The sequence below is a fragment of the Cnephaeus nilssonii genome, assembly GCF_951640355.1.
Source record: "Cnephaeus nilssonii genome assembly, chromosome: 21".
NCBI lineage: Eukaryota > Metazoa > Chordata > Mammalia > Chiroptera > Vespertilionidae > Cnephaeus > Cnephaeus nilssonii.
The window spans coordinates 22629181-22653601 of NC_137092.1; the positions used below are offsets into that span (position 1 = coordinate 22629181).

General features: G+C 36.8%; 1 protein-coding gene across 1 annotated transcript in view; it reads left to right on the forward strand.

The window, feature by feature from the left end:
• Nucleotides 1-23796, forward strand: part of SOAT1 (sterol O-acyltransferase 1) — a 47160-nt gene extending 23364 nt beyond the window's left edge. Inside the window, exons 4-16 of the mRNA XM_079761033.1 lie at nt 7757-7905; nt 9257-9316; nt 11244-11351; nt 12365-12647; nt 13259-13337; nt 13835-13916; nt 14151-14196; nt 14880-15009; nt 16685-16782; nt 17846-17944; nt 19367-19502; nt 20100-20245; nt 21286-23796. Of these exons, the coding sequence (XP_079617159.1) occupies nt 7757-7905; nt 9257-9316; nt 11244-11351; nt 12365-12647; nt 13259-13337; nt 13835-13916; nt 14151-14196; nt 14880-15009; nt 16685-16782; nt 17846-17944; nt 19367-19502; nt 20100-20245; nt 21286-21342 (1473 nt within the window). The 3' untranslated portion in view covers nt 21343-23796. The remainder of the gene's footprint in view (nt 1-7756; nt 7906-9256; nt 9317-11243; nt 11352-12364; nt 12648-13258; nt 13338-13834; nt 13917-14150; nt 14197-14879; nt 15010-16684; nt 16783-17845; nt 17945-19366; nt 19503-20099; nt 20246-21285) is intronic.
• Nucleotides 23797-24421: the final 625 nt, after the last annotated feature.

Sequence of the window (24421 nt, forward strand, 5' to 3'; positions counted from 1 at the left end):
CCTTTTTTCTGAGATTACTTTAAGAATTTATTGGCCAACATGAATATCTAAATATCCAATGCTATAGATGAAATAGCCCCATTCTTATCTATTAATTTAGTTACATGTGTATGCATGTACATATGCACTGATTTAGAATAACAAATTTAGAAATTTTTATTTTTTAGCATCATATTTATATGGGGTTCTTGGACCCAGTTCTAACATGGGGGTGTAGGTTCCCTCCACACTAACAAGCACTTCTTGGATGCCAGCAAGGGTGTCTCAAGAATTCAACTAAATTCTGATACTGTCTACCTGGAGATAAAAATCAAATCCTGCAGGTAAAGGACTCAGTCCCACAAGACTGCCCTCCCTTTCGGATGCTGGAAGCAAGCTCAGGTTACTTGTGCTTCTGACAGCTGGCTGTGGATTGGAAGTTCCAAACCTCCCCTGCAACTCAGAATGCCAGTTGCAAGTCCAGGTTGTCCCCTGTACTTCAGACCCACTGGCTATAACTCAGAGGTTCCCTGGGTCTGATAAATTTGCTAGAATGACGGACAGAACCGGTTTACTACTAGATTACCAATTCGTTACAAAAGATAAGAATCAACAGCCCGATGAAGAGATATGGGGCGAGGTCCTGAACAAAGGAATGTCTGTCCTTAGGGTGCTCGGGGCCTGGCAGGTGGAAGCATTCTGGTTCCGTAGCATGTAGGGCTCACAAGCTGGCTTCCTGAGTTTTTATGGAGGTAGTGATGGGACTGAAAGTTCCAAACCTCTAATCACAGGGTTGGTTCTCCTGGCAACCCAGTTGTCACTCATCTTTATTGGACAATTTTTTCCCTAATCTCTAAAGTGAGAATATTGGACTAGCTGTCTCTGAGGTCCCCTTTGGCAATAACATTCTGTGTCATAATTGTGTAGCTAACTTAAATTTCAGCTCCTGATTCACTATTTCCTGTTGCAAAGGGAATGGGTGGTCTGTAGATCTTATTGGGCAGCTCTTTCAGCTCCACAGAACTAGAGTTGTTAGATAAAATACGGTCTGCCTAATTAAATTTGAATTTCAGGTAAACAACAAATAGTTTTCTAGTCATCATGCAGTGTTCGAGACAGACTGGAAAGGTTATTTGCTGTTTATCAAATTGAACTGGGTGTTCCTTTATTTGTAGTTGCTAAAACTCGCAACCTACAAAGAATTCTGAAAATTTATATATGGACATAGAGGAGCTCATACTAAGGAAAGCAGTGAAGAAGGTTGTCAAGTACTGAGCTTTTTAGTCTGAAGGGAAGAGGAATGAAAGAGGTTATGACATTAATGGGTTGAAACTAGTGGGTTCAACTGATTGAATCTCTGAAGACCACTTCTAGGTCTAAATACTGTTATAAAAAAGTTTTAAGTACTTATTAAAAAGAATATGGTGCTTGGGGTTATGCAACATTGTGTAACCCTGAGCCATGACCTTGTGAAATTCTTAGAATTGTGTTGTAACAAAACTTGAAAGACCTTGGAACAGTTCAAGGAAGTTTAAATGATTAAGTCCCAACCAACTTATGTTAATAGCTGAATTAGCTTTGTTTTAACATTGTGTTATTTCAGTTTTTCCTTTTGGTTGCAAATAACAGAAAATTACTTTGGCTTAAATTTAAGCATATTTGATATTACTGTATCTTGTAGAATCCTGGGAGAAGTTGGACATCTAGGCTTTGGAAAGGGAAATGATTTTAATTGAGATATTCCTGAATTTTTCAGTTAATGAGATTTCCAGTCACTCTCTCCAATCTCAGAGTTTCAGATTTATGAGAGAGAGAATTGGATTTTGGCGAGAAGGGCAGGACCCATATAATTCAGCCCTGGCCTGGACCCTGGATGACTGTCTCACCTTGAGCACAGGTTCCAGAAAAAAGTGAATATGTTGAGGAGCGTAAAGGAAGTGTCTTTACTATCAGTATTTGTAGAACTTTTATTAATGTACACAATTTTATAGAGGAAATGTTAGTATAATATGAAAATTGAACAGATGAAAAATTACTTCCTCTTTCTACTTCTTAAAAATACATATTTGTTGCAAAATATTTCATTTGCTTCTTATATAGCATTTCAAGTACTATTATTTTTCACATCGTTACCTCATGCTATTGCCCAACCACTAAAAGAGCAAACTGTAATGAGTAAGACGCAGATGTCATGTCTGCAGATAAGGACTTCTCTTCATGGTTTGTCACTTGTTGAGGAACCTCTTCTAAAAATGTTTTTGGATAGTGCCAGTCTATTTCTTTTATGAAAAAATTGATTTTAGAGCGGTGGGAGTGGGGGAGAGAAAAACATCAATGTGAGCGAGAAATATCAATTGGTTGCCTCCTGTACATACCCCAACCAGGGATAGAACTCACAACTTAAGTATGTGCCCTGACCAGGAATTGAACCCACAACCTTTTTGGTGTACAGGATGATGCTCCAACGAACTGAGCCAACCAGCCAGGGCCAGAGTATACATTTTTACTGTGTGTTTCTTTCTCTCAACTTACTTAAAAAAATTTTTTTATGCCTCTGTGCCTTTGAAAGGGTTATTTTTATCTATCCATAAATGCCCCTGCTTTTTTCTCTTTTAAATATTCATTCCAAAATAACCTCTGTTTGGAACCCTTTTAGGAGAGTTATCTTTTTTTTTTTTTTTTTGAGAGTTATCTTTCTAAAATGCAAGTCTGAACATGTATATAACCCTATGCTTAAAACATCGGTTTCCAGTTGCCCTTAGGATACATTGAAAATTTTAAAATGGCTTAAGTGACGTAGTCCCTAGACCCTGTTTGTGTTCGTCTCTGGTCACTGGTGCGTGTGTGCCTTCACTGTGTGTTCCAACCAGAAGGCCTTTGCCTCAAAGTGGTTGTTCCCCATTTTTAGAATCCTAAGTTGTGCACTTCAGCTGCTTATTTTAAAAAATGATGTTTCTTTGAGCTCTAAAATACAATGATTCTATTTAATAGATTACCTATGCATCTGCTTTTCTAGTTTCTAGTTAACTGCCAGTCTTCCATTGTCCTTCTGTCCATCTGTTGTCATGATGAGACAGTCCATGGGTTGGGTGAAATTAATATTAATAGAGATGAGATTGGGGAGATAAGCAAAATAGAAAGCCTATTACTTCAGCCTCCTTTCCAGGTTACTGATATTAGACATTACTTAGATTTATTGTGATCACATTCTGAAGTTCTCATCGAAGCCAGTTCCATGCTACTGGAAGGCTCAGAAGAAGGCAGAGTGGAGCGTTTCTTGTACTGTGCTTTTCTGTATTCCCTCTTTATTTTCACCAGTACTATATTTGATAGATGGAAGGAGGAGGCTAAAGAAATTTAATGGTGTCACGGAAGCGTTCTTCCTTGTCTCCCACTAGCAGCAGCTTCTATCAACTGTAGTTCCTCAAAGAAGAAAGGCATTAAAATAGGGTGGATTTAAATAGCTACCTTTTAATAGTAATAGCACGAAATGACAGAATTGGCTTAACTGCAGTTTTTATTGTGCATTGTTTTGTTTCTGTCATCAGAGGCTAGCTCTGACTGAGTGGGAAGGGGTTGGAGCTACACGTACGTATAGAGTGATAACTATGTCAAGTACTGTGCTATGCGCTTTTGCATGGTTTTTTTGTTTGTTTGTTTTGAGCTTTTTAAAAAGTTCACGCAACAGTTTAGCAAGTTAGATGGTATTCATCTCAGTTTTGCTCAGAAAAGTGAAATAGCTTGCCTGAGGTCACAAAACAAGTGGTGGAGGTAGAATATGAACCCAGGTCTCATATTCATATATGAATATGAAAGTTCATACCTTTTTTTTACTATTTTATTATTAGCACTACAGACATCTTGCTTTACTAGCTCAAGTATAGATTTATGTGCTACTCACATATAAATTTTACTGCAGGAATAAGAGGCATGGATTAATATTAAAATAGGAACTGTTTTAGCTCAGCATACCCAAGCAGTGTTCTGGTAAGTCAGAGGTTGGAGTCAGAGTTGGCGGAGAGAGTTTCTGAAAGAAAGTTACTTGTTTCCACCTTCTACTAGCCCTCATGCTATTGAGATGCCTGTGGTTTTTATTTTTATTTCTTATTTGGTTCTGCTGTCCCTCTGAACTGTTCTTGGTGGCATTCACTACACCATTAACAATTTATGTCTTCATTGATACAGACAGTGAGCTGTGTAAGAGCAGGCTGTGTGTATCTTGTTCACCACCATAGTGCTGAATCATAGAAGTAGTCCTTGTTATCCAGATCTGTTTGGTCCCTGAGTTCAGATAGTGAGTTGTTGGGATAACCAGGGATACCCTTATTTATGGGATGACTGTAGAAGAAGAGAAGGTGGGAGTTCTAGAGTATGAGGGGAAAGGAGAGGAAGAGGAGGAAAGAGGAAAGGAAAGTGTACAATTGACAAGAAGGATGAGGATAAGGAGATTGCTGTAGGTTTTCTTACTACGTGACTTGGAATGTATGGTAAAGGCTCATTTGTGGGCAACTAGTAAATAAGGCACAAGACCTTGTGCCATAGGAGTTGGCTACTCTATTCAACTTGAGTTGGGTGGAATAGAACCCGATTTTAGCAGTTTGTACGGACACTTATAGAACATTCATTATGGTGTTTTTTTTCATGCTGTGGTCTACTTAACCCAATACTTAAATTGGGAAAAGAGACTAGTTCCAAAGTATGAGGAAGCCTGCTGAAAGAAATAGCTTGCCTTTCTCAAGATTCCAGGCTTCTTTTTTACTGTTGAGTAAAATATCAATGGGCTGATTGATGTGAATAAAGGGTAAAGTTGAATAAAATATCAATAGACAGGTTGATGTGAGTCGGACGTTAAGTGTTAAGACCTTACACGGTTTAGAACCCCTTATTACCCCTCCCCCTCGTCTTTCCTGACCTCACTTCTTATCACTCCTTTGCTTTAACTATGAAGTCCTGCTTCTTGCTATTTATGGAACATGCCAAGGGGATTCCTGCTTCAGGGCTTTTTACATTAAAAAAAAAAAAAAAAAAGCCCTAGCCGGTTTGGCTCAGTGGATAGAGTGTCGGCCTGTGGACTGAAGAGTCCCAGGTTCGATTCTGGTCAAGGGCACATGCCGGGGTTACAGGCTCGATCCCCAGTAGGGGGTGTGCAGGAGGCAGCCGATCAATGATTCTCTCTCATCATTGATATTTCTTTCTCTCCTCTTCCTTCCTCTCTGAAATCAGTAAAAAAACATATTTAAATAAAATGGATTGTTGCTTTTTAAAGAGAGAGGAAGGAAGGGAGGAGGGAGGAGAGGAGAGAGGGAGGGAGGGAGGAGAAAGGAAGGAAGGAGGTAGGGGGGAAGGAGGGAGGGAGAGGGAGAGAGAGAGCGAGAGAGAGAGAGAGAGAGCGAGAGAGAGAGAGAGAGAGAGAGAGAGAGAGAGAGAGATGAGAGATGAGATCATAGCATCCATCCCTTGCCTCCTCCTCCTGCGCATTCCCTACTGGGGACCGAGCTTGCAACCAGGGCATGTGCCCTGACTGGGAGTCCAACAAGCAACCTTTTAGTGCACAGGATGTCCAACCAACTGAGCCACACTGGCCAGGGCTCTTCCTAGTACTTTTCCACAGATATCCACTAACTTTTGCCCTCTTAACTTTCAAGTCTTCTCAAATGTCATCTAATCTTTAGGCTTTCCCTGATTTCTCTATGAAAAATAACACCCCACCACCATCCCTCTGCTTTATTTCTTTGCATAACACCATCTGGCATACTATGTCCTGTAATATCCATGAGCACAGGGACTAGATTTTGTTTATTGTTGTATCTCCAGTGCCCAGAACAGTACCAGTACCCAGAACTTAGTGGAAGGAATGAATTCTTTCCCTTCTCTTTTAATATATTTCTACATGGGACATTTTTGTAATTGGAAAAAATCCCCTCTATTTGTTAACCAGTCCAATTCTAGAAATTAAGTGAGAAAAGAAGTTTTTTTCTTCATGTCATTTTGGTGGGAGGGGGCATTGTTTTCTTTTTAGTCAAGGAAACAACCTATTGAAAAATTACAAAATGAAGATGGGCATATACTAGTAATTGAAATGGAGCAAGCAAAAGGATCAAATAAAGTACTATTAGATAATCTTATTATGGCAAAATAATTTTATAAAAGCTATTTTTTCTTCCAGGGAACATACTTCTATATTTTGTCCTTAAAACCAGCCTACATCTTTCATATTTTCTGTTTTGGCTTATACTTTCCTATTTCTCTGCTTTTTATCACATTGTCTTCTTCTGTCACTTTTCACTTAAAATTAAGTCCTATTGCTTCTTCAAGGTTCCAGCTTAAAAAGACATTTTAATCGTCTCATCCTTGTTTGTTTGCTGGACTATTATATATTCTTTAGTCTTCATTGATGGTTATGTTGCTCTGGCCACACACTTCTGTGTACTGTACTTCCCATCTCCATCAGCTGTCTCACTGCTTGGGCCCCAAGAGGCATTTGGGAATGGTGGGAGACAAAGCGGTTTAAAAAGCCTTCATATGTAGTTCCATTGGTACATTGATATCTTTACTTTTGTAAAAAAAAAAAATATATATTTTTTTATTGATTTCAGAGAGGAAGGGAGAGGGAGATAGAAACATCAATGATGAGAGAGAATCATTGATTGGCTGCCTCCTGGGGATCCTACTGGGGGTTGAGCCTGCAACCCAGGCATGTGCCCTGACCAGGAATCGAACCGTGACCTCCTGGTTCATAGGTTGATGCTCAACCACTGAGTGACACTGGCCGGGCATCTTTACTTTACTTTTAAAGGACATGGTCAAACTCTAGAACCTGGAAAATGCTACTTCAGATATTTTAGGTTTAGTCTAAATAATGTAATTAAAGGAAAGAGTGTTTTTTAAATTGAAGAATTAGAAAGTAACACTTCGTTTACTTTTATGTAGATGGGTCCTGCCAGTTTCAAAATACTCATATTTATAATTTGAGCATTTACAGTAGGTGGCCTATTATAATCTGAAGAAATACTTGTTTGCTTCATACTTTTCAAAAACTGGTTGTTAAAAACAGTCTGGGACCAAAATGTGTAACAATTTTACATTACAAAAATATGTGTTAGGGTTAGGTAAACATATAGCTATGGAGTTAGGAATAAATATTGTCATATAAATGTTGGTAATGTACAGAAGTGACATGATCTAAAATATAAATAGCGGGTACTTGGGTATAGGGGTTGCTTAAGAAGAAAGGGGACTTAAAATTTTATAATACTGATTTTTATTGTTGTTTTGAAGTCAAACCTCAGAGGGAAGGTAGGGCAGGGTGGGGGGAAGGGGGAGAGATCAACCAAAGGACTGGTATGCATGCATATAAGCCTAACCAATGGACATAGACACCAGGGGGGTGAGGGCATGAGTGGGGAGGTAGATGGGCAATGGGGGGATAAGGACACATATGTAATACCTTAATCAATAAAAAAAAAATAGACTCATTTTTATCATTTCTGTTATTTTGTTTTTATTATTTATAGTTCATTTAGTAGATTACTTTGATATCTTGATTTATGCTTAAAATAATATAAATTTTTTAAAGACATAAGTTATGTTTTTTTTTAGTAGCCATTTCTGAAACTACAGGTCAGCTATAGAAATCGTTTTTCTGCCTTTATTACTGTGAAACCACTTAAAATGGATTTCCTTGATCCAGCTCTGTTTAAGAGAACACTTTAGAAAAATGTTAGTATCCCATAAGCATGTGTTCTAATGCTTTCCTTTATTTGTTTTACAATTCTAGGAATTGAAGCCATATTTTATGAAGGAAGTTGGCACTCACTTTGATGATTTTGTGACCAATCTCATTGAAAAATCAGTATCATTAGACAGTGGTGGGTGTGCTCTCACATCCTTTTCTGTTCTTGGAGGAATGAACAACCATAGAGCTAAGTAAGTATGAGTATTAGATTCTTCTACTGCAGACATCTGCTCTAGTGTAGCTCAGCGGTTACAATGTGGACTGTGGTAAAAAAGCCTGGATGCACAACCTGGCACCACTTTTCGTTAGCTGTGTGTTGCTCTAAACCAGGCATCCTCAAACTATGGCCCGCGGGCCACATGCGGGTGTTTTTGCCGTTTTGTTTTTTTACTTCAAAAGAAGAAATGTGCAGTGTGCATAGGAATTTGTTCATAGTTTTTTTTTAAACTATAGTCCGGCCCTCCAGCGGCCTGAGGGACAGTGAACTGGCCCCCTGTTTAAAAAGTTTGAGGACCCCTGATCTAGACATATCATTGAACCACTAGAAGGGTGGGTTCTTTCATCTTAATAAGTGGCTTATAACAAATGTGCATACTTCATTTAACACTACACTGACACTGACACTTGAGTGCTTTTCATTTAAACCAAACAGTGACCCTATGGGTAGGTAGTATAATATCTGCCTAGCACAGATTAGGAAACTGAAGCACAGAGCAAGCAGTTAATTGTTGTCCAGGATTCTGCAGCGGGGATTTGAACCCAGTGTCCATGCTCTTCGCCACATCATTATACTGCCTCTCTGTTGTATTCTCTGCGATACTTGTTTTAAAGTACAGTGCATTAGTATCTATCTTTCTAATCAGTCAGTCATCCAGAGCATGGAGGGAAGGCTCTCAAAGGCCAGTGTGCGCTAATTTGCCAGTCTGTGCTTTCCTTGGTTTTGTGCCTCTGTGGTCTCTGTCAGTCCCTCCTTTTCTGAAGGACAGGTTGAACCAGGAATAGTCAACGGAAGTGCCGACGGTATTCCTGAAAGCCCTAAAGAAGATGATCATGCTAGATGTTAACAGAGTTTAATAACTGGAGGCAGGCTTTAACATCAGGAGGCTGTTGGGGATTGTCGGAAGTCCTTTGACATGACAGAGGACATCACAGATATCAGTGCATCTTCGAGAACAGACCAGTAACAATAGTGAACTGGAGTAAGGATGGCTGGGGGCCTGTCCGTGACCTTAGGGATGTTTAGGAGAAGGAAGAGTAGTGGTCTGTGTGGCGTCAGGAACTAGAGCTCCCTTAGTGAGGTGTGCCTAACCCCTCTTCCTCCCTAACCAGATAGGCGTGTATCTGCCTCATAGCAGTGCTCAGGAGTAAATGAGACAACACGCATAAAACCCTACTCACTGTACCTGCGTCCTAGTGAGAGGCAGTTAATTAATTTTATTTGCTGTCGTTGGTAATATTCTTCCTCTTATTCTTAGGCTTAAATTTCTTATAATACTTGAAGTACTAGTACTTACATTTTGTTTTACTTTTTGCTCTTCCCAGAGATCTGAGAGCACCTCCAGAACACGGAAAGATTTTTGTTGTAAGGCGATCTCTCTTAGAGTAAGTATTTTAAGTGCTTTTGTTAACTATAAGTTTAAATTAAAAAAAAACAACCACATACACACAACTATTCTGGTTGTTGGAATCACTGCTTAATCTATGAATGTTTAAAGAGTTTGTTCCATATTCATATACATCATTTGTGTTGATACTGCTCTTTGTACATTTGCTGTGCCCTGGCTCTGCATCTAGTTTCAAAGGAGGAGTTAGAAATCAGAATGGTTATCTGTCTTTGATAAATTCCTTCAATTTGTGCTGCAGAGAACTGGTTACTCAAAGAGCTAGGATAGGGTTTTCTATTTAGGTAATGCACTTCAAGAGAGTTTTGGTATTGCTGCCTTTTTGGTATATAATTTTTTAATCTCTTCTTTGGCTAGCCAGATTAAACACATGATAGTTTTCTCAGATTTACTTATTTTAAAACCCTGATTGTGTGGATCTTATGAAAAAGACACCAGGCACGGTAAATTAATTGTGGTGACATCATTTGTGAACTGAAAAGTAAAGGTGCACTTTGAGTATGTAATTAATATTTCTTTTGTAATGTTCTCTGAGATCATTCATTAATTCATTCACTCATTCATTAGAATACTTCTTTAATTTAACCTGCATTAGTACAGGTCACCTGAAATAGTTGGGCTGGTGAATCTTAGTTATGGATGTGCTTTTCTTTTAAAAATGCATCATATGCTTATCAAAATATATTTTCTATGGGCCAAATTGATCTGTATTACTTAGTTTTGATTAGAAGGCCAACATTTTCTAAATATCTAATGTAGACTACCACTTCAGTATTACATTGTTTGAAGAGATTTATCTTTTAACATCTATATCTGGGGGAAATGCAGGCTTTCCATGTAAAAGAGAAATTAAAACAAATATTTTCAACATTATAATTAAGATTTTAGTGATAGTATTCTATATATGAAAAATAAACAAAATTAAAATACACATTTTTAAATCAAGGAAACAAAACACGTATTTTATGGCTCAGGTGGGTTTTTATTAGAATTGAAGGTCCTTAACCCAGACATTTAATAGTATTTTAGATGTCTCAAAAAGTTAGGAGATTAGCATACATCTTTCCATAAATAAAGCTAAAACACTTGTTTTAATCAAATATAAAAAGTCCTTATTTAGAAAAAGTCATCTAGAAAGTAATTGGTGTGTTTTAAAAGAAAAGTAACCCAGTCTTAGTAAAATAAAAAGATCAAAGAGGCTAGAAAATAAAAGCATTTGTAAATGGTTGTTTATAGACTTATAGGGTAGATCAATATTATAGAAATGCTATCTTAATGTATATATATATATATACACATATATATGTGTGTGTGTGTATATATATATGTGTGTGTATGTGTATATATATATATATACATATATATACATACATATATATATATATATATATATATATATATAGAGAGAGAGAGAGAGAGAGAGAGAGAGAGAGAGAGAGAGAGAGGGGAATGTAAGACTAGGATGTTTAAAAAAAGTTTTTAGCCTTTGAAATAGCTTCTGTGTTCCCTGTTTTCAGTGAATGGCCTTTTGCCTACATTAGAAGACAGTCACCTCTGGTAGGTTTTCAAGAATGCACACCATTTTTTTTAAATGTTTGATATCCATGCTGTTTTCTAGGAAGCACTGTTATCTTATCAGAAAGAGCCTTGTCCTTGTGATACCTTAATCAATAAAGAAATTTAAACAAAAAAAAAAGAAAGAGCCTTGTCCTAAGCTCTTCCAATAAGTTTTACTTTGGTCATGTCACTTACTGTCTCTACTTCAGGTTTAATATTCTGTGATTACTGTTTGAGATATTTTTGGAGGGTAGATTAAATATTTCTGGACTGCTTTAAAGTCTTTAATATATGACATTTAAAAATCAAATATAGATTATTCATTTTATTTGTTTGAACTACATTTACAGTGAGCTGTTCGAGGTGGACCACATCAGAACAATATATCACATGTTTATTGCCCTCCTCATTCTCTTTATCCTCAGCACACTTGTGGTAGATTACATTGACGAAGGAAGGTAAGACAAGAAAAAGGATGGTTGGCTAGTTGGCTCATAGGATGTTGGTAGTTTTCATTGTATGTAAATTTTGGTAGAGGGTGATTTGGTTAAATTTGCTTCAGAAAATTCCAAAGTAGCTGATTTGAGGTTGAGATTTCTGTCTCTTAAAAAGTACAATACAACTAAAAAGAAGATTAGAAATTTCATTACTTTTATTTTTCTAAATGGTCTATTTGAATAGACCATAATTGGTAGTTTCTAGGTAATTTTCCTAAATGGGAGAATTTTGTATATATGATTTATCAATTTTTTTTTATTATGGTATGCATTTCAGGTCAGTACTAAAAATAAGTAGCTTATTGGAATTTCACATTTAAAAAATGTATTTTTAATATAAAAATCAAATTGTAACTTTAAAAATGACAATGTAGTAATCATACATTGAATTATATGCTTTATTAGAAAATTAAATTTTGAGATGATATAATATATTAATAGATTTTTTGTTTATTTTTTATTTTTTTAATTCTTTATTGTGTAAAGTATTACATATAGTATTACATATGTCTCCTTTTTCCCCCATTGACTTCTTCCCCGGCCACTCCCACCCCCATAGATTGTTTTATTTATACCTATTTCCTTCTGAAAAATCATCTTTTGTACATAACAATGATTGCTATTTGCATACTTTAAATATGGACTTTGCCATAGAATATTTTAGAGTTTAAAATGTATTAATGTAAGAATCTAACTTTTGAGGAGTTCAAAGTCTTACTATTTTAAGTTACATTAGGTATTTTATGTGCAAAGACTGTATTATCTTAGGGCTTTTAGAAACTTTGTTATGGAAATATATTGTAAAGCAGTCTCAGAAGCAGTTCTGTAGCACAACTTCAATGACGTCAGTGTGTTAATGTTGCTGTGTTTCCTAAAGCTGAGAGTTTGGGGCCTGAAAGTTTTGAATTCTGTGAATCAATGCATGTTTTTAAAAATGTGCTTCTGTGTCTTTCCTCTGTGCTTTTTCTCCGCAGGCTGGTGCTTGAGTTCAATCTCATATACTATGCTTTTGGCCAGCTTCCTGTTGTTATATGTACATGGTGGGCCATGTTCTTGAGTACACTTTCCGTGCCCTATTTCCTCTTTCAACATTGGGCCAGAGGCTACAGCAGGAGTTCTCATCCAGTGATCCATTCTCTCTTCCATGGCTTTCTCCTCATGGTCTTCCAGATTGGAATTCTAGGTTTTGGACCAACGTATATTGTATTAGCGTATACACTGCCACCAGCTTCCCGGTGCATTGTTATCTTTGAACAGGTAAGGTTTTGAGTGTTTCTCAGTGCAGTGCTGTGCTTAGTTAAAATAATGATTGGAACAATAATAATAATAATAATATTATCATTATTATAACAATATAATACTGATATTTTGTTATTTTTGGATAAATTTTTATAACTGATTCTTTATGCTATTGTCTAAAATTAAAGTGTTAAACTAGATCATCTCATCTCATAAAATTTGTTCTACCTTCAGTGTTCTCTGATGCTTAATAATTGAAATAAATCATACTGAACTGTTCTGGATGAATTCAGATTTTGTTCTTGAATACTTTTTGTAGTAGTCATCTATACCATAAAATGTTTTTGTAATCAAAATCCCCCACTTTTGAAATGTCAGATTCATTATTTTGTCATATAACTGTTTCCATCTAAAGAACGGATTTATTTTGTCCATATACCCTTCCAATTTATGTCCTTCTTTAGAGGTTGTTTTTAATTTGCTTTATTCCATAAAAGTGAATTTGAGTTGGTATATGCAAAATTAAAACATTCTTTATGTGACTATAGTATAGTGTTGTTCTGGGGTTGCTTATATGAGGCAAGACAATGATAGAAAATACATCTTTTTCTCCCTCTCTCCTTTTTTAGATTCGTTTGATAATGAAGGTCCATTCGTTTGTCAGAGAGAATGTACCTCGGGTACTAACTTCAGCTAAGGAGAAATCAAGTATGTAATTCTATTACCCCAAAGGACTATTCATAGGGTATTTCATCCTTTGGTGTTTAGGGGGATGGCACATTACATTCTGCAGACATTATGTTTGATTTTAATTATGTAGCCTCCACATTGATTTGGAAGACTATCTCACTATTTTCTGATTGTTTCTGTTTTGTCTTGGTACCTGCAATTTAAAACCATTGATCATTAGATTCTTGTAACTTTATGTAATTTTTATAGAATGTTAAACTCATCACACCCATGTGTGCTTATTACTCTTTGAGTTGCTGCTTAAAACTCTAGAAATTATCTCAGTCACAGGAATAACTCAGTCTAGAGGGATTTGTCTGTTAATATTAGAATAAGAAGTCATCATTTTGGGAGATCAGGAAGAAACAACATAAGCTAAGGAGAAGTCATTTTATTCTTCCCTACCCTATGCTTCCTTACTTTCCCTTTGTAGTTTTGCTGAGAGCTCCTGACCTAGCCAAGTTTTCCTTTTCCAGGAACTGTTCCGGTACCCACAGTCAACCAGTACTTGTATTTCTTGTTCGCTCCAACCCTCATCTACCGGGACAACTATCCCAGGTAATGGCACTATGAAGTACAAATGTGCTGAGCACCTGAAGTGTGGCATTAATGGGGTGCAGCAGATGGGCAAGGGCCAGTTCACATAGGGCTACAGAGAATGTAGAATGAGTTTTCATTTTCTCACTGGCCTGGAGAGCCCCAAATGGTGATTCTAGCAGTCTTATTTGATCACACTAATTCTTGACAGAATGCACTTTATTTAGAAAATTTATTTTGTTGCTTCTTTTTTAGGACTCCCACTGTAAGGTGGGGTTATGTGGCTATGCAGTTTGCACAGGTAAGTTTTTTTTCACTGCCTAAGGTTTGGTGATTGGTGGGAGATTGGGGATTTGAATTTATTATAACAACTTAATCTATTTAAAGTGTTAGTAAATTTATGTTTATTGGGAGCTGTAGAACTCTTTCTGAAGTTTTGAAATTATTCTCAATACAGTGAACAGTGTGTTTTGCCAACATCAAAAGTAATTTTCTTCAATAAAATAATTTGTTTTAATTAAAGTAATTCCATTTGGTTACTTCAGTCAGCACCTACATTAATTTCCCCCTCCCCTCCTGTTTTTGTATTTTTGGATATATATGTGGGCCTGACACTCCTCACTACCTCCTCCTCCTGAACCACTTATCAGAATCAAATCCCAGAAAATCCCATTTTAAATTCTTGTTTCAATCAAATACCCATTTATGAAACAAATTATTTTGTTATGGGTTCATGTAGCAGGAACATCAGGTTCCAAGAGTCTGATCTTTTACAAATGCCCTTTGATAAAGGGTTGGGAAAAGATATGGTAGAAACTAGGCCTGAGTAATATCTGGAGGGTACAATTTGCAATCTTATGTATTAGTGTTAAATGGAATATATATGTAAACATTAGAGGTCACATATGTATCTTCTTTTGAAGGAAAATCACCGTCTTTCCTTACCAAGCCATCATTCTTATGACTATCTTTGTTGTGTTCCAGGTGTTCGGCTGCTTGTTTTATATGTACTACGTCTTTGAAAGGCTGTGTGCCCCCTTGTTTCGGAATATCAAGCAGGAGCCCTTCAGTGCTCGTGTTCTGGTCCTGTGTGTATTTAACTCCATCTTGCCAGGTAACATGGGTATTGGTTAATTTGGCCACTTATAAAGTTGCAAGGAAAATAGAAAGCTATTGCACTTTTGATTTACCTGCTTTTCACTTATAAATTCACCTACATATCTATTCCTATCTTGGCTTCTTTCCATCTGTCTCATAAATGAAGTATATTTTAGTCTCAGTCCAATTTTTCCATTGGTCTTCTGGCTTTTACTCAAGTTTTGCTTTCTCTGACTGGATAATGCATATTTATGCTTTATTTCCCTATAATCTTGCTCCTAATCCAAGCAGGGCACTGAAATAGACTTTATTTTTAAAATCATTTGTTATTTCCTGATTCTAAATCCAGTGGATGCTTTAGCCCTTACTCTGATCTCCATGAAGCACTGGCTGTTGTTGACCACATTTTGAAATCTCCCTACCACTCTTTCTTATTCTCCTGTCTTTCCAGCCATACTTCAGACTTCTAACTTGCTTCATCCCACTTATTTTTTTCTGGAAATATATGAGTACCTACTGTATTTCAGATGCTGACAATATAGCAGTGAACAGACATACTCTTCACTCTGGAAGCTTGCAGTCTAATTATATATACAGTTTTCTTTACTTCTTTCTTTTCTCTACCCATTAAGTGTTGGTAACATTTTCCATGATCTCCTTGTCTCTTCCTTCTCTCTCTCCCAGATTTCTAATAACCCTCCTTGATTGCTCTTCAAGGGTTACTCCAGCAAACTCTCATCTGTTCCTCTAATTAGGATATGTGTTACGTACTTGTGTGTCTTCCTCACTAGGCTACAAATTCCTTGAGATCAAGGTTTGTGTCTTATAGCCACTCAGCCAGTCACAGTCTCTCCCATATTGTCTAATCCATAGCAGATGCTCTATAAATACTTTTGAATAAATGAGTGAAAGGGGTGAGCATGTATTTTACATTATAGTAATAATATATACTACGTAAGGAGAATAAACAAAGTGCTGATGAACTTTGTATCATGCTGGAGATGACATTTAACATTGGGTATTGGAAATAGGCATTTGCTTGGCAGAGAAGTGGTGGAAAGGTGCTTTCAGGTAGTGGGATGGGTGCAAAGGCATAGACTTACTTTAGAATGGCCGAAGTCCAGGTAGGGATGATGTGTGTGACACTGGGAGTGGAGTCGGAGATAAGTTAACCTTATCACTATTGACATTCAGGGCTGGATAATTATTTGTTTTGGGGGGCTGTCTTATGTGTTGTAGGATATTTAGCACCATTCTGGCCTCTAACAACCAGATACCAATAGCACATCCCCAGTCCTTGAGTTGTGACAATCAAAAATGTCTTCAGAATTGTCAAATGTTCCTGTCGGGTGGTGGTCGGGGGAGGACTTCTCCCCCAGTTTTAAACAACTGGTTTATGGGAATGCCCTTTAAGATCCGGAGGGCCGGATCTTAAAGGGCCTTGGGTATTGAGGCATTTCTAATAAAAACAGGCTCATTTGTCATCTGTAAAACCCATTTGGAAGGAAGTGACTGCTTTATAAGATGGAAATAATTAACTTTAAGAAGAACACTATCACCTCTGGAATGAGTAAAATGGAATAATCATTTTTATTTTACAAAATAATTCTAGCTAAGCAGGTGATGACAAAAATAACTGCTTGGTATATGAGCTATTTGGAAATACTCAATATTATTAATTTTATTTTCAGGTGTGCTGGGGCTGTTACTTACTTTTTTTGCCTTTTTGCACTGTTGGCTCAATGCCTTTGCCGAGATGTTACGCTTTGGTGACAGAATGTTTTATAAGGTAATATATACTCGGACTCATTTTTCTTTTCACAATTACTATGTCCTCATTGCCAGGTATTTGAGCATTGTAGGCTACTAGCTTTTTAACATGAACATTGTCAGATAATGTTTTCCCACAAGTTTTACCAATATCAAGTCTGAAATTCTGATATCAGTGTAATTAGTAAAGCCTTATCTTCTACCTCTGATATCCTCCCCTTCCCATAACATATGGTTTCTGCTGGATCCCGTGTTGGTGATTACAGAAGGAAAGCATGTGTCTAGAGGGTGGTATGAGACTTGGCTGACTGTTCATTCATTTGAAATTGGCTGTCTGGTGCTGTAGGAGTAATTTCAGTAAATTATCCCATTTTTAAAGTTGCTGAAGGGAGGAAATAAGTTTTTCCTTTTTTATTTATGAAAAGCATTAATTCTGCTTAAAAAAGCATTCTATACTTGCAAAGTTGGAATTAAGTTCTAAACTCAGGATCTGAAGTTTAGTTTGTGGTTTTGGTAACACTCCAAGCCTGCCACTTCTTTCTCAAAGAAATAGTGACTGTAGGCTGTGAATTTTAGGGGTCTGATTCCCTTAGTTTGAATTAAAGTAGGAAGCAAGATATATGTAAAGGAGCACCAGATTTTGGAAGTAGCCACCATCTTGCTCCTTATACTCTTCAGCTTTAGCATGCTACGTAACCCTGTGTGACCTTAGAATCCTCTCATTGTGTTTTAGCAAGGCAATGGGGATTCACTGATTGCTATTTAGAGGAACACTAGATTGAATGATTGTTTATGTTCTGTGTCTTCCACCATAACTTGTTTTATAATGAGCCAGAATGAACCTAGGGAATGAATCATATAGAACTAGAATTAATGTCTTATTAAACATCAGTCACCAAAATGCCTTTTAAGATTTTTCTGACATCAGTGTATGGACTGACAGTTTATCACAACACACTGGATATTATGTTTGTATGTTCTTTGGGAATATTCAGGGGTTTTTGCTTTGGCTCTGTGTGTATATACATGTATGTGTGTGTGTGGCATGTGTGTAGTTTTATAGCTTTGGTTTTTTTCCTCAGGATTGGTGGAATTCCACATCCTACTCCAACTATTACAGGACCTGGAATGTGGTGGTCCATGACTGGCTGTATTACTATGCTTACAAGGACTTTCTCTGGGTAAGCAGCAGGATTTAGTTGATGTTGTTCAAGAAATGGAGATTCTTTTCCAGAAAGTACAGGTCTTAATATAGTACAGCTGGAGGAAGTTATACTTAGTTGTCTTTAATTCTCTTATGAGCCATTTATGTCTAAGAAATCTTCTGCCTTGAATAATACTGCGGAGAGACCAGTATGGACAGTTACTGGGTCTAATACCATGTTTTCATTCTGGATTTTATTTTATATAATTACAAAGTAAGAATGCAGGCAAACATTCAGATAAGTTGAAATGATCCACCATTTATGGATCATTTCTTATGAATCTCACTGATAACAGATAATCTCCTCTAACTTTTTCTTCATTTACTTTTTTTTTAAATCTGTTCAAAGTGGAGAACCACCCTATGTTTGGACTTAATATCTCTCCAATTGGTCATATACTAGGTCTTTGAGACATTCTTCAGAGCAGAATGTATTTAGACTGATGAAATGAAATCTTGAATCTCAGGGTTGATTAATGCTGGTATCTCCTCCGGGTTATTGGCTAAGTGATTGCATGTTATGGTTCAGATAGCATTGTATTCGAGTGTTCTTTCCTTTATATTTGTAGTTTCTCTTATGGACAAGGCAAGTCTCTTCTTTCTAATTCTTAGTTTTGTTACCTGTAAAAATGGAGAGGATGCCTGCCTTGTCTACCATACTGTGCTACTCTAAAGGTTGAGACCTGATGTCTTCATTTATATATAAAAACTATGTTTTGTCCATCAGAGTGACTTACCAGTATAAGTTATTAATATTTTTTAAAATATGCCCCGATCTTTCTTTCAACATTATTGGTTTTGAAAATGCCTTATTTGAAAATAAGGATTTTTAGGCATAGGTGTTTTTTCTAATTATATTATAATACATTTGGGTTAATCCAAGGAGTAGATTGGAAAGTCCAATCTATACTAATAAAAGGGTAATATGCTAATTAGACCGGGTGGACTGGATATCTTCCGGTTGTCCTGCCTTCCTTCCGGACAAAGCCACGGTGGCGGGGACCGAGGCAGAGGCGGTTAGGGGCTATCATGCCGGCAGGTGAGGGTGATTAGGGGGCGATCAGGCCAGCAGGGGAGGGCAGTTAGGGGTGATCAGGCTGGCAGGCAGAGGGGTTAGGGGCAATCAGACAGTCATGCAGAGTGGTTAGGGGCAACCAGGCAGGCGAGCAGTTAGGAGCCAGCTGTCCTGGATTGCGAGAGGGATGTCCTGGATTGGAGAGGGTGCAGGCCAGGCTGAGGGACCCTCCTCCCCACCCCCGTGCACGAATTTCATGCACCGGGCCTCTAGTATAAATATAATTAAATTGATGCCTTTAACATGTGATAATTATAAGTCTTAGGTAGTTTGTGCTTAGTTACCTTTTAAAGACTGCTTTCTAATATTTTCTTTTTACCCTAGTTTTTCACTAAGAGATTCAAGTCTGCTGCCATGTTAGCTGTCTTTGCTGTGTCTGCTGTCGTGCACGAATACGCCTTAGCTGTTTGCTTGAGCTTTTTCTACCCAGTGCTCTTCGTGCTCTTCATGTTCTTTGGAAGTAAGTATCTTGGCATGCCATGAGGACTGAGGATGATGCCAAAAGAGAAATTTAGAAAATAAAGTATAAAATCAATGTAGAAAGCTAGATAGTAAGCAGTAATACTATCTCAAGGCAGTGTTTGCTTATCAGAGGGTAAAGAACATTGATTTTGAGTAATTATACACAACTCTGTTTCAAGATGTTTATACTTTGAAGTAGAGAAATGAGCCACATAATCTCTTGCAGACTATTGGTAACAGTGATTTGGTAGGTCACAAAAACAATAAAAAACAGCTTCCCATTCTTCAACTCTATCATTATTCACCCACTGAAAAAAACTGACCCTTTTTTGGGTGGGGGGAAAGGATAAGTTAGAATATGAATGATTCAATTAAATATATGTTCACCTGTTCTGAGTACTGTCTGATTTCCAATTAATCACTGATTAATAAACCTCAACACTGAAGCTTCATTTTTATTTATAGGAGCAGCAGCCAGAATAAACCATGTACGCACAGTTGATGCTCATTGTGATACTTTGATGATTATAGCAGCTATCTGAGGCTGCTTATAGATTGTCTTGATGTATATCTTTTGTTCTCTTCCTAATTTTAGTGGCTTTCAACTTCATTGTCAATGATAGCCGGAAAAGGCCAATTTGGAACGTCATGATGTGGACTTCCCTTTTTGCGGGCCAGGGAGTCCTCCTGTGCTTTTATTCTCAAGAGTGGTATGCACGTCAGCACTGTCCTCTGAAAAATGTGAGTCAGCAGTCAGGCCGCAGGAAAAGTGACATGTTTGTCCCCAATTGTGGGGGTTGGAGAGCAATTTTAAGGGGAAGGAGAGTAGTGGAGATTATGATGAAGTAATGTTAAGCAGAGAGAAACATTATCTGATCTTATTGCTACTGTTCTTAAAATTTTCCTTTTGCTTTTATTCATTTTGAACTCTCCTACTTGGTGCTCCCCCCTCCCCCCTTTTTTTAAAATTTCCTACTCTTTTACTGCTTTTTCTTTAGCTCCTTCTAATTTTCTTCCTGTGTCCTAAAAATGTAGGACATGTGTATCCTATCCTACACACACACCTAAATATATATGTATATTTTACCTCTTCCTTTCCAAAGTATTACGTCTTTGTAAAAATGTCCAGGTACGCTCATATGCCTAGGATCCCATTTCCCTTGATTTTCTTTTGTTGCTATTGTTGTTTAGTCTTTCATGGTTATTTAAGAGTCTCATCCTAGAGCTTTAGCTTTCAGCTGCATGTGGATAACTCCCAAATAATTAGGGGGTGCCTTCTTTATATATCCGGGTATTTCTCACAGGCACCTATAACTGAAGATGCCCACAATCAAATCAGTTTCTCTGCCAAAGCTTCTGCTGTCTACACTGTTTTTGTTATGCTGCCCTAATGCTCCCTTCTTATTTCCTATTAACCCTCTGTGTGCATTTGAAGTAACTGCTCTGGACTACTAAAAATAGGGGTGTACTAAAATAAAATGCAAGACACATAAAGAGGTAATACCTATTTGACATTTGGTCAGAAGTGCAATTGTGTAGGGTCTACTGGACTTTAAAAGCTTCATGTAGAGCCTCTAAACCAAGTAAATCTATGCTATAGATAAAAATAATGAACATCTTTTGAATTATTGAACTGTTTATCACTTAAAGTTTACTGAAATGCTGAGAGGCATTTTAGAGGTATTCAGTATATGACACTAACATCCCTATCTCTCCCCACACCTCATGCACATAGTGCACACAAATAAACTACATTTATTTTCCTTTTGTTTTCCTCAAAGCCCACATTTCTGGATTATATCCGGCCACGTTCCTGGACTTGCCGTTACGTGTTTTAGAAGATTGGACTTAGTTTCCCTCATTGACACTGAAGATTGGGTATTCTGCCTGACTTGGGGCCAGCATCTATTTCCAGCTATTACTGATGAAGTTATCCGTGTTATTTGGACCACTCCATGCTTGACAGATGACTCACTCCATCCCTAGGTCATCGAGAGCTGAGCTGTTGGAAGTTTACTGGAATTAATGTACACTTAAGCAGTGCTTTTTTGTTTTATTTTGCGGAGAAGGAAGACTTACAGCTAACGTAATGACAGATGTTTGCTGGGTCATATTGGCTTAAGCCTCAGAAATTATATGTTTTGTTTCTTGACTATCTAGAGACTAAACATCATGTTTTCTTGGCCATTGAATTAGCCAAAACACTTATGAAGAAATCATTTAAATACCTCTGGCTTAGAAATTGTTTTCATACACACTGGTGGAATGTATGCTAATTAACCATGCAATTGGGAAAGAAAAAAATTATGGAACGTTTTGCTATTTCTAATAGAGAGAAAATATCTACTTTCCAAAGATAATTTTACTATAAATCCTAATTTGTGGGTTGTTGTTGTTCTTCTCAGCCTGTATTTTTTTGAAAAAAGTTTGGTTCTACCCAAGTGTTACCTTGTTTTTACTATACAGTGTAGGTCATGGTTTCTATGAAGCAAAATAACATCTTTCACCTTGAATTCTTGCGTTTTCATTCATAATATTATCTATTGAGAAGAACAGAAATAGGATGGGAAAGAGAAAGAAGGCACAGGACAAAGAAAAATATTTCCTCTTGTAACTTTCAAAGTAATTTTTAAAAAAAACTTGCGGAGTCAATCATGTGTTTAAATTATTTTATCATGGAACTTGTATGGAAAATAATTTTTAAAAACTTTAAGGTCATAACTTCTTTTAAGTTATTTAGAAGTATCCTTTGGTACAGTTATTTTGTTGTCTAATAACTACTGACTTGAATTAATTTGCAGACTAGTAAGTCTGTAACAGAAGTATTAATCGCCTCCAATAATATTAAAATGATTCTTAAAGATCCAGAAGCTGGCTTCTGTATGTTCTCAATTATACTTTTAGTGGTATTATACTTTAGGTCAGTGGTCGGCAAACTGCGGCTCTGTTGACTAATGAGTTTGCCGACCGCTGCTTTAGGTGAAACAAATTATTATGTGCTCATTTTCAGGAAAATGTACTCTATTATGTGATGTTCCCATGTTATAAGGTGCCCATTGCTCATACAATGTGGTGTGAGGACTTATTTTGTTTGTATGTATGAGGTGTGACTATGTTTGTAAAGATTGAGCATTGGAGGGAGTATCTGAGGCCATGCATGTAGTTCAACTTTCCACCCAGAGAAGTAGGACTTACAAATTATTAAAAAAATTACTGTTATTTGGGGCAGACAACTTGACAGGCCCTCTTGGAATTCTAACAGGCCTACTGTTATCCAAAAGGTTTGGGGAAATCTTTTCCAAATTGTTTTAAAGACAATTTGAATCTAATAAGAAGGTAGAAGGAGTTTCTTAATAGTCACAACTTAATCTGTAGCACAAGTACTCAGTTTAATCACCTATTTTATTCCCCATACCTTTGATTCAGGTGAATTTAAGCAGTTTTTAAACATCACATCCAATTTCAACAGACAGATGTGCACCTCAAGGTTATCTTCTACATGTGCTTACACAGTAATGGAACCATAACCTCCAAACAGGATTGCTTTAATATACCTTCTAATTACTGGTGTTTTTATTAAAAATTAAAATTAGTCAACCACTTACATTTATAACTGCATTTTAAATATGAGGGAGCTGATAAAATGAGATTGATGTAAGATTTGGTTATGAATAAGCCAATCTGTTAAAGTGAGAGAATGGAATTCTTAGTTCTGCATTTCTGTTAAGTAATGTAAACATATACTCTCATTGAGAGGACTTTGTTGTTCTGTACTGATTCTAAATACTCTATTTGTTGGACTGATCAAGGAAGGCTATTTAAAAAAAAATACAACTGTAGCTGGTTTGGTTAAGTGGATAGAGAGAGCATTTGCCTGTGACTGAAGGGTCCCAGGTTTGAATCTGGTCAAGAGCACATGCCTGGGTTGTGAGCTTGATCCCCCAGTAGGGGCGTGCAGGAGGCAGCTGATCAGTGATTCTCATCATTGATGTTTCTATCTTTCCCTTCCTCTCTGAAAAAAATAAAAATATATTTAAAAAGTTGACTCTATCAGTTAAAAATACAAAAAACCTATCTTCCCTTTGTTTATTAGTAATTTTTTTTCTGCCCTAGATTTTTATGTGACAACAAATAATTTGTGACACTTTAGAGGCACTTTAGAATGATAAGACTTTCCTGAGAAATTTTCAGAAACACTCAAAGGAATAGCAACTTTCTGTGTAAGAAACTAGTTTGGTAGCCGTGGTCTTATCACTAGCTGCTTTTAGCAAAAGTCTTTAAACAAGTCAAACAAAAACTTCTTAGTAATATGTTTCAGGAAGATTGATTGATTCTTTTCCCCTCTTGCTAAAATTATTTTCAGTTACTGGATGATACTTTTTTCCTTTGAAAGTAAAGAATTTAAAATTTCTTTCCTGCAAGAGATATTAATGATAGTAACTATTATTTTGAGTTTGTTATCCAAGAGAACAACTAAGAGCTCTAACTTTGTCATAAATTTGTTAGGTGCTTTTATATTCTGAATCCTGGGTAATGAAGGAAAATGGAGTTATTTTGGTGGATTAATGTACTGCAGTTGCCTCGCATTAGAATTTAATTAGAAAATTGAGACTACAACATTTGGAAGCAAAAGGAGTGGGGAAATGTTTTTTTCCCCTTTTTAATCATTGCAAGGTAAAAGTGAATGACATTGACAGGTTAAAGTACAGAGTGTAAATGTTCTATATTTGCAAACAGATTATGCTGTAGAAGAAATTCATTTAGTATGGGCAATTTTCATCTATCAAAATTATACTTGCCTGGAAAATTGAATCCTGAAGTCTTAGAGAAAACATATCAGAACATTGTGTGCTTAAAAGCTGGTCATGTGGGCAGTGTAGCCTGAAAAGATATAATTTATGAATTGTTGAAGTCTTT